The 10,748-nt window shown below is 37.5% G+C and overlaps 2 protein-coding genes across 2 annotated transcripts; one reads left to right on the top strand and one right to left on the bottom strand.

Moving 5' to 3' along the window:
- LOC140769925 (protein CANDIDATE G-PROTEIN COUPLED RECEPTOR 7) lies at positions 1-1,678 on the top strand. The gene has a single exon (XM_073110829.1). The coding sequence runs from the start codon at positions 165-167 to the stop codon at positions 1,512-1,514; it is 1,350 nt and encodes a 449-aa protein (XP_072966930.1). The 5' UTR covers positions 1-164; the 3' UTR covers positions 1,515-1,678.
- On the bottom strand, positions 1,515-10,354 carry LOC140769923 (L-gulonolactone oxidase 2-like). Its single transcript, XM_073110828.1, has 3 exons — positions 9,537-10,354; positions 5,713-5,968; positions 1,515-5,623 (listed from the first exon to the last, which is right to left on the bottom strand). The coding sequence occupies exons 1-3, from the start codon at positions 10,197-10,199 to the stop codon at positions 4,806-4,808; spliced, it is 1,737 nt and encodes a 578-aa protein (XP_072966929.1). The 5' UTR covers positions 10,200-10,354; the 3' UTR covers positions 1,515-4,805.
- Positions 10,355-10,748: the final 394 nt, after the last annotated feature.

Here is a 10,748-nt window from a genome sequence, read left to right as displayed (position 1 = left end):
CGCTTTCTCAACGTGCCTCCTCTCCCCTCCTCAATCTTCCCCAAGAAAAGTTGACAATTCCAATCCCCAGATCTCTCTCTCTCTCTCTCTCCTCCTCCTCCTCCTCCTCCCCCAAATCTAAGAACGCTAATTAAGAAAGAGACCGAGATCTGCACTCCTCGAGGATGATGGCGATCTACCGCTCTATCGCCGTCGTCCTCCTCCTCCTCCTCTCCCTCCTCTCCTCCTCTTCCGGGGAGATCCGCCTTAACTCCGTCTCCTCGGATTCTCGCGCCATCATCCCCTTCGACGAGTTCGGATTCACCCACGCCGGCGTCTTGGAGCTCAACGTCTCTTCCATTTCCCTCTCCGATTCCTCCGAGATTGACCTTTCCCAGCTCGGCTTCTTCCTTTCCACTGCCGACGCCTGGCTCCACGTCCTCCAGCAACTCCGCGACCTTGATGTCACTTGCGCTCTCCAATCCGACCTCGTCAAGGTCGTCTACTCCTTCGACCACCTCGATCCCCCTTCCAACCCCTCCCGCGTTGCCGTTGCCCGATCCACCTCCTTCTCCACCTCCTTCCGCATAACCGATCCCGGCCAGTACACCCTCGTCTTCGCTAACTGCCTTGCCGGCCTCCGCGTTTCCATGTCCGTCCGCTCCGCCATGTACAACCTCGATCCCCGCTCCCCCAGCCACCGCATCTACCTCTCTGCTGGCTCCGCCGTCCTCCCCTTCATCTATTCCGTCCTCTTCTGCGCCTACCTCGCCCTCGGCGCGCTCTGGATCGCCATCCTCCTCCGCAAGCGCGCTGCCGTCTTCCGCATCCATTACTTCATGCTCGCTGTCGTCGCTCTCAAGGCGCTCAATCTCCTCGCCGAGGCGGAGGACAAGTCCCACATCGAGCGCACCGGGAGCGCCCACGGCTGGGACGTGCTCTTCTATATCTTTAGCTTCCTCAAAGGGATCTCCTTGTTTACCCTCATCGTTTTGATCGGAACCGGCTGGTCCTTCCTCAAACCTTACCTTCAGGACCGCGAAAAGAAGGTGCTGATGGTGGTGATCCCTCTCCAGGTTGTCGCCAATATCGCACAGGTGGTGATCGATGAGTCCGGGCCGTATGCGCGCGATTGGGTCACATGGAAGCAGGTTTTCCTCCTGGTTGATGTCGTCTGCTGCTGCGCCGTGCTTTTCCCGATCGTCTGGTCGATTAAAAATCTGCGGGAGGCCGCCAGGACCGACGGGAAGGCGGCTGTTAATCTCATGAAGCTTACTCTTTTCCGACAGTATTATGTGGTTGTCATCTGCTACATTTACTTTACGAGGGTCGTTGTGTATGCGCTGGTCACAATTACCTCGTACCGGTATCTATGGACTAGCGTCATGGCAGGGGAGCTTGCGACACTCGCCTTCTATGTGTTCACAGGGTACAAATTCAGGCCGGAAGTGCACAATCCTTACTTTGTGATTGACGATGAGGAGGAGGAGGCTGCCGCCGAGGCTCTCAAGTTGGACGATGAGTTTGAGCTGTGAAAACTTAGGGATGATTCTGGACTTTGCTCTTGCTCTGTTGCCAGAACAATTGGTATAGGTGGGAACCTGCTAATGTTTTGCTTTTGTTTATTTGGTACTTGATTTTGTCTTACTGTAAGTGGGATTATAAATGATGTCATATTAAGTTGGTCTCTCGCTTAGCATCTCCCTGTTGTTTATGTCATTTCTTTTATCTATTTGACTGCAGATGAGATAGCTGTTTGTATATCTTCATAGTAATTATCATATTTAACTGTGTTTTTTTTTTTTTTTTTGATGTTGTAGACATCTATTGCTCATATTTACACCTTGATTATTGATTGAACTCATATGATTTTGAACTGTTAATGCATGGTGTATGATTGCACTTGCACATCCTTGGTAATACTAATCATGTATGATTTGCTACGGAAAATGTAATAATGACTTTGATCTTAGTTGCATGTATTATCCTGACTTCTTGTCAACTTATCAGTTTAATTAAATGGGTGTAGTTGTTCTTTGCATTTGAAGTAAACAAATTAGCTGGTAATCAACTTCTTGCTTGTAAAGTTAAAATCTACTTGCATAATCTGATATTGTTTGGTTAAGTAGAAGGGCGTAAGTGTTTTTTACTGAGAATTTGAGATTGGATTTCTTTAACCCTACTATGTTGAGAATTATTCTTTTGCTTCTCCTTTTGCTAAAGAAAAGCCAATAAAGAAAGTATGACATTATTGTCCAATGAAATGTTTTGGTTAACTTGATTGCATCTACCTGCATTAAATTTGAACATTATAATGGGTTTATGATGATAATATGTGCATAACGTCGTGTAGAACTGCATTCTTTCCTCATTCAAAATATCGACACTTATTACTAATATCACTGCCTTCCTTACCGCTTTCAATGGTCAACAAAGAGATAAGAGCTTGGAGTGAGTAGTGGTCCTTGTCTATTTGGGGAAGACCATGATTCTCAATCAATTATAATTTCTTGCTGACTATAGCAGATCTGAAGAAAGGTTGGCTCTAGAGATTTTAGGAATTTATGATCACATCAAGTATCATCCATGTGCATATTTGTTTTGCGTGATAGTGGCTCTTCCAGTGAAGAGGTTCTGGAGGAGTGTCTTACTAATTCATTCTAAACTGGCTATGTTTAGTGGGCAATTAAAGAGGATAATTCCAAGTTTTGCGATTGTCAACAAAATCCAGTTATTCTGTGAATCTGTATTAATTTAGTTTCTTCTGAATATTGATAATTAGAGAACTATCGAATTTCGCAACTTTTGTGTACATTAGGCTGAACTGAGCTCTTGATTCGTTCCATTTTGGAGTTCTTTGTCTCTTGGGTGCTGCAGTGGATAATTGCTGCTTCTGTACTAAATCTTCCTTCTAGATACTATTTGATTACGAAACTGTAGACTCAATATTTAGTTAGAAAAATAAAGTGGTATTCCTAGTTTCCTAGGAGGGTCAATATTTATTCAGTTATTTCAAACTATGTTTGCTTGTAAATTTGTTTAACATGCTTTTTTTTTTTTAGCTATTCTACAAGTTCAGTTATTACAATGGTGGTTGCAATACTGATATTTCTGTAGAGACATAACATATTTAGAATATCAATAAATTGAAGTTAATCATTTGTTAATAAGTGTTTTTGATAATTCTCAGCATAGTTTCCTGCTTAAGATGCTTTCTTCTTTGTCCCGTGTGTCATTCTCAAGCAATAATTTAATTTCCAGAACAGTTGAAATCTTTAAGGGAATCATTTCAGTGGCAACCTTCTTTAACAGGAACTAGCATGCATCTTCATCTTCTTAGCAGTTTAGGTTTCTTTTGGCTTCTGCGCAATCTTGGTATAGGACTATGCTGGTTGCAATTTTTTTCACATGTATTGCAAAGTTTGGAAGGATGACTAGAGATTGTTTCAAGGGGATGTTATTGAAATCTTTCTGATATAGGAGATTAGAATATTCTTATCAGTATTTTGGCAGAATTATCAGTTACTTGTTTTTCTCTTCAAATGATTGAAATTTGGAAACTTAGGGAATCTGGTGTAGTTTGTCAGTAGTCTAGCTTTACATTTTGCATGCCAACTTATATTTAACAATTCCGCTTAGTGTATAATTTTTTTAAGACAGTTCATTGTAAGTGTCAACCTTTAGCTTTCGTAACAGCTGAGTAAAAGTTATGATGAATACAGATAAAGTCTAATTGGAAATGCAGTTCTTTTCGAGTTTTTCCAAAAACCACTTTGAAACTCTTTTACTCAACTTGGCATGAAATCACTTTCTTTATTTTGTCTGTTTAGACAATCGAAGTTTCTTGTTTTCTACTTTTCTTTCATCATTTTGTGGGCATTGCTCTTCACTACGGGGATCTGGGGCTTTGGGACCTAATAAGCTCCATGTTATTTCATTAAGGTACTTTATGCCTCAAATGATGATTATCATTCTCTATTTCGTGACTTTTGTCAATAATGTTATATATGTGGCTAACTTCTAATGATCTGATTATCAGAACTTCAATTACAGAAAATAATTGCTCGTCATTTTTAATGGAATTCTGATAGTTTGCCTGTTATTAATAAATAAGCAGGTTCCCTTGATAGTGCTTCAAAAGTGGTGGCCTTTTTTTCCATCAAATTGGTATTATCAATTGTTTCCTTAATTCTTTAATCAAATAATGGCATGTTTCTGAAGATATTAGATAAGTTATCTTTGATTTACTTTATCATAGCCACGACTGGTTATATTATTCAATGGAGCTCATTTATTAATTGCATCTGGGGTTAGAATGTAGTTAGTTTACTCTATAAGTTTACAATTAAAATTACTTTGCTTAACCTTTTGTTAGTACAAGAAGCTCGAACAAAGATTATTTGTGAAGGATCCTCTCTAAGATCTTGTTGCAACTTTTATTTTTTCTTTTTATCTAATGTTCTTGCTTGAGTCATTTTGATTCAATAGAACCTTTTTACTTTCTGGCATTGTTCCAGTTTTGCTGCTAATATGCTACCTTAGTTTAGCTTTGAATGATCTTTATGTGGCTTCAGGATACCTCTTTTTGTTCCTCCCGCAAAGTCTACTCTTGACAGAGTTTTAACTCGTCTGGAAAGTATCAGGGATTCTGAACAATTTCGCCATTAGGTACGTGACTCAAATTTTGTCTCCTCTTTTCAATTCTTTAGGATAAGAAGAAAAAATCACGCGAGCCAAAATACTATGATGCATCAACAAACAAGCAACCTCCTTTGCATTAAAATCCATAAGTAATCACCTCTTCAAGCTTGATGCCTGGTGACTCTTTAGTATTGTTCAATTGAAGTGCAAACGCTCGCTTCCTTGTAGACCTTACCTGGTCGACAGAAGTATCCTTTGTCAGGGGCACAATGTATGTCCTCTGAGCATATACACAACCCTTCCAAGGCACACCCTTCCTTTACTATGCTTGCTCTTCCTTTGATCCCTAGAACTTGGTCTGTCCATTCACTTGAGAACAATCCTTTAGGATCATATGCATCTTTCACCCTTAAAAACTCACAAGCCTTAGCATATTTCTGAATCACTCCAACAAATGCGATATTGCGATTCTTCCCCCAATGTGGGAGACCTTGATACTTGATTATTGCTATTTGCTCGATCTCTTCTAACACATCTTCATAAAGCCTTGGTGTCATCGGGTCATGGCTCCTGTAGTAGGTCATGTCGAAATCTATCGAGTCTTCTTGCTTGCCTAAGTAGGCGGTTGAAGCCTTAACATAGCGCATGAGGATGCCATTGTAGAGCTCTATACCACAAAAAGCTTCAGGATATATGTCTCTAAGTTTCTGAATATCAAGGATGAATTTTGTAACTTTAGACAATGCAATGGTGAAGGTTGTTTGGTGGAAAAACAACCCCCTGACTCTCCGATCCCAAGGGCAAGTAGTTAGGAGAGCATCATCTTTACTGTCGAGGCAGCCACCAGAGGATTGCATCCGATTCTGGTAGCCAATCACTGGATAACCCGTGAATAAAAAACCATCGTTTGCCAAGCCATATCCTCGGATCGTGATGATGTCTGTAATTACCTTTGAGTTTAGACATTTACCTTTAGCATTGCCCGTGGCCTCCAAACTCTCCTCTTTACACAAAAGAATAAGGAACATCAGTTGAGAATGATATACTAGATGCATTTTTTTAGTATGTATTCAGTATTCTATTAGATATTACCTAGAATTCTACTTAGCGTTGTTTCTAGAGTTGGAGTGGATCGAAATCCAATGAAGTCATAGACACCATCGCCTGATACATTGAAGGGTACACGATCGTCGATCCGATATATAACTTTGCGGTGGCTCGGGTACCAAGCAATGTCGGCAAATTCATGCTGATAGCCGAAGGCGATGGCGAGCTCTGCTAGGTTGAAGTCGTCACAGTTTGAGAAGGTGAGTGAACGCTTGAAAAGTGGCTGCAATGCGAGAGTGACCTAAAACAAGAAAAGCAGGAATTCAATTAATATTTTTATTGGAAAATTTATAAAAAAATATACTATATTCTAACTTTGTTATTATTATATAACTATTTATTATTTTAACGCTTGTCTTTTACTTGTTCTATCTCAAGAATACGAGTTATAACAACAATTGGATTAAGATTGAAAATTGGAGAGCCAGTACAGATTGCCAAAAATATTTTTCTAAATGTTATGAAGCCTGCCATCTTCTTCTTGAATTAAGCTTTGGTTTGACGATCATTTTTTCAACGAAAAGCTTTATTAGTTTATGGGGGCATTTCTAATGCGAATAGTTGGACAAATCTCTTTGGCTACAAATTAGAATCCTTTCCAATCATATATCTTGGACTCGATTGATATACGAAAATCTTCTGATTAGGACCCAATTATTAATTAATTGGATTATAGTGCAGATCTAATTTTCACTCGATTTAGGCTGAAAAAAAAGGCTAGATTCAAGAGAACAATCCAAGATCTAGACTCTAGAGAGGAATCGGCTGGTTTCTGTGATGATGAATACTCCTTCAGAGAATCAGTGAAATGTGACCTGAATAAAATTATTCTTCAAGAAGAAATTATTTGGCATCAAAAAAAATTCTCTGACATACTTGGCTCAATGAAGTGATTAAAACGCACACAAAAAAAAAATCACTATTATGCTAATTGCAGAAGAAAGACTAATTATATTGCTTAGCTTATTCTAATCTGAACCTTTTTTACCGGTTTGGAAAGATCGTTTCTCTATCTCATTTGTCTTCTCCTCTTTCTATTAATTGGGACGAATTATATTAAAATCCTTCAACTAATTTTTCAAATCTTATCCAGCCAATCTTTGAAGACGAAGTTAAATTTGCAGCATTTGATCTTGGTGCTAAAATAGCTCCGAGGCCAAATGTTATTCCAATTCTCTTCTATCAAAGATGTTAGTCTACTGTTAAGAATGATATCCTCAAGCTTGTTGCCGATTTGCTCTCTGATAAGGTCCACCTTCATGGCATTAATAATGGTTTGGCAACATGTATTGATAAAAAGAAGGATCATGCTATTACGTACAGATTGGTAATTATTTCAACTAGATAAATCGGTAATTATCTGACAGATTATTTTAATGATTTATTAGAACCCTAATGGTTATTAATCACATTCATTAATCTGACAGATTGACCTTGACAGATTGGTGATTATTTTAATAAGTTAGAGTTCTCCGTAGCTATGCATCAATTTTCACATCTTTTTATATTTTACTTTAATTTTATATTATATTAAAAATATAATTTTAAGAATAAGAATCTAGAATAGCATAGCTAGTCTAAATTGTCCTTTAATTCTGGCCTTAAGATTTTATAGTACTTGATAGGCTGATTTGCTATCTAACAACTTATTAGTTAATTGGGGAGGCCAACTTAAAATGTTAATTAAATTATTCAACACAAACCTGAGATGCTCACCACATGCTCAGGTAGTATAATTCTTTGGAAGCTTTCTAACCACCACCAACCTAACTAAATGATTATATAATTAATAATTAGCCAAATTGTCTAATTAACTTGGATAGACTTAAAATTATAGATATATGTTATTCGATCCTGTAGTTTAGTTTTAAAGAATGCCCTACTATTCATTTTTCAGTTGCCAATTACCATATAAATGAGATAAATTAATTATAAATGTTCAATGACTTTCATTCTCTTAAGTATGTGTCCTAAGGTTAACATAAAAATAAAAAAGGACTAAAATTTACACCTTATGGGATAGAAGAGAAAGTCTAACAGCATCTCCAATGCTTGCTTCATATTTGGAGCCCAATATGGAACCAAAAATAGAGCAAGAGCGCGGTGCACTCCAATGCACCCGGCTCCATATATATTATAATAATAATATAATATATATTATTATATTAGCTAATTTAAATTGTTTAATAGATCATCTTAGCGTTATTATTTTTTATTAAAAAATATGGTTAGAAAACTCTCATCGAGATCTTTAAAATAAGATTAATATTCAATAGTTTTAGAAGTAATTTTAAATTACTAATTTTTTAATTAAACGCATCAAAATTATATTACACGAAATAAACATTGAAATAAGCATTACATGTCATTAACTAAAAATATCAAAATTACATTACCTAAAATTGAAGAGCTTGAAGCCAATGATGATGAACGATTTCAACGATTCCTTGCGCGACATAGAAAGATCCAAGATAAAGAGGCTCATTTTGAGCTTCGAAATGCACTAATTGAACACTTATAGAAGAGGCACGGGAATGAAAGAATATAAATTTTAATGTAATTTTTATTTGATGTATTTCATTTTTAATGTATTTCATGTTTGATGTATTTCATATCTAATGTATTTTAATTTTTAATATTTATATTGGGGATAATTTTGAGTAATTATATTTTAGGATACATAATTTATTAGACTCATTTTTATAAATAATAAAAAAATTTAAATTTAAATTAACTCAAAAATAATTTAATATTAGACTCATTTTTATAAATAATAAAAAAATTAAAATTAAAATTAACTCAAAAGTAATTTAATATTTGACTCATTTTAAAGGTCTCGATGAGACATTTCAAATGGTATTATTTTTATTAAAAACTAATTAGTAAAACTAATTATATACTCAGTTTAACTAACTAAATTATTTAACAAAACATACAAATAGAATTAAAATTATTGAATATAACACTTATTGGGTAATTTTGACATTTTTAAAAAGTTGACATGACAAATGAAGCCCGGCTCCATTTTCATGGTGGGGCTCCACTAAATTTGGAGCCCCACTATTCATGGCTCCAAATTTGGAACCCCAGCTCGGTTGGAACTCCACCGGGCTCCAAATTTGGAGTTTTGGAGCCCGGTTGGAGATGCTCTAAGAGAGAAAGAGAAAAAAATACTCAAACTTTCATTTGTTATTCTTCAAAAGTAGGGAGAAAGAGAGGAAAAGAAAGTGGAAAGAAAACATAGACACTATTTATATTTTACTATTCCAATTATGCTCCTATTCTATTATATTATTTATCTAAATTTTTTATATTCTATTAACAAATTTAAATAAGAATAGATATTATAGCTTGTCCCCAGTATTATGGAATGTGAATAATATAGCTCACATATATTATTTCTATTGTTTATCATAATTTTATTTATTTAGAAGAGAAATCGTATGGATTTTATAGCTTTCTTTAATTTTTTTTTTAATTTTCTCGTCTTTTCTCTTATTAAATTAAATAGAGTAAACTTATATTTCACTTCTTTTTTCTCCATTACATTTAAATAAGACGTGAGAGAAGGTTATATATTCTCTTCCTTTCTGTTCTCATTTTTTTCTCTCCTCTTTTATATTGTTCTCTTCAGTCTCTCCATCATGTAAAATCAAACAAAGAATATTATAAATAATTTTTATTATTATTTCAGCTGCTGTTAGGATAAAACTAACGTCTATAATATCCATATGGTAGACTATGGTAAACCATGCATTTGTGTTTATTATCTCAATAAAAGAAATTACGAAGGAGTAGTTAGTCGTTACCTGAGAAATAACTCCAAGTACACCGAGAGAAACCTTTGCAGCATCCAACTCAGGGTGGCCGCCGTCCAACTCTCTAACCTTAGCGTACCCTTCCTCCGCCGCCGCCGGTGTGACGATTCTCATCCCGACGACGTACTCGTGCACGGCGCTGCCCTTGCCCCACAAAGAGCTACCGTGCGCCCCCGTCGACAGTAATCCCCCGACCGTCACGCCCCACCAGTACGGCGTGTACGGGAGCGCGAGCCCCACCTCCGCCGCCGCCTCTATCAACTCCTTCACCGTTACTCCGCTCTCCACCGTGATCACCATCCTCGCCGCGTCGGCGTTAACAATGCGGTTGAGCTGCCGCGTGCTAATGAGGAGGCCGTCGTCGCCGTCGGGGCAGGCCAGCTTCGGGATACTGTGGTAGTACCTCGTCGCCGCCTTCATCTTCTTTCCGCAGGCCGTCGCATTGGCCACCGCCTCGACCAGCTCCTGCTCCGAAGTCGGGTAAACGACGCCGCCGGCGCGGCACGTGGAGCGGTCAGGGAAGGTGCCGTACGTGTTGGTGATCGTGCAGCCGGCGGCGGTCCCGGACGAACATGTGATCGATTCCGGCGGAGGGCTAGAGGATGCAAGAGAGATCAGTAGCTGGAGAAACCCAAGTAGGAGAATAGCTCCCATTGTTCTATGAAACTCCTTATTATCTGTCAACTGGAACCTACTACTACTACTACTACTACTCTCTCTCTCTCTCTCTCTCTCGCTATATAAATACTGTTAATTTAGGGGCGATGCCAATTACCTAGGCAATCATTATCCGAATTTTACGTACCAACTGATTCTATTATTATAGTTGGTATCGTACCAAACAGCTTTAAATTCTTAAATAATTAATTATCTAATATGATATCAGATCTTCAAGAATAAGTGTGGCATTCGAAAGCGTAGTAAAGATATATGATATCACATTGTTTATTTGTTAACTAACAATCTAAACTTTTACCTGAAAAGGTTATCTAACAAAATATATAACGATGTTTATTTATTATTTATCAATTGTGCATATGATTTGAGTGCATTTAATAAATATCTAAACTAATATTAATTAAAGTCAGCTTGTTGGAGGAGCGGGTGCACCGAATCTTGTCCTTCCCAAAGAGATATTGCAATCATCCATATTATATTATTGGATGAGCTAGTCGTCGTTGAGGTACGTACCGACACATTAAA

This window comes from Typha angustifolia, chromosome 11 (assembly GCF_048772165.1).
Source record: "Typha angustifolia cultivar Huaian chromosome 11, ASM4877216v1, whole genome shotgun sequence".
NCBI classification, from domain to species: Eukaryota; Viridiplantae; Streptophyta; class Magnoliopsida; order Poales; family Typhaceae; genus Typha; species Typha angustifolia.
This window is presented reverse-complemented; position numbering and strand designations above follow the sequence as displayed.

Excerpts from the sequence above, each read along its gene's own strand:
- LOC140769925 (XM_073110829.1), top strand. The coding sequence starts at position 165 with ATGATGGCGATCTACCGCTCTATCGCCGTCGTCCTCCTCCTCCTCCTC.
- LOC140769923 (XM_073110828.1), bottom strand. The coding sequence starts at position 10,199 with ATGGGAGCTATTCTCCTACTTGGGTTTCTCCAGCTACTGATCTCTCTT. Across the intron at positions 5,969-9,536 it reads TACTTGGAGTTATTTCTCAG|GTCACTCTCGCATTGCAGCC; the intron begins GTAACGACTAAC and ends TTCTTGTTTTAG. Across the intron at positions 5,624-5,712 it reads AACGCTAAGTAGAATTCTAG|AGGAGAGTTTGGAGGCCACG; the intron begins GTAATATCTAAT and ends TTTTGTGTAAAG.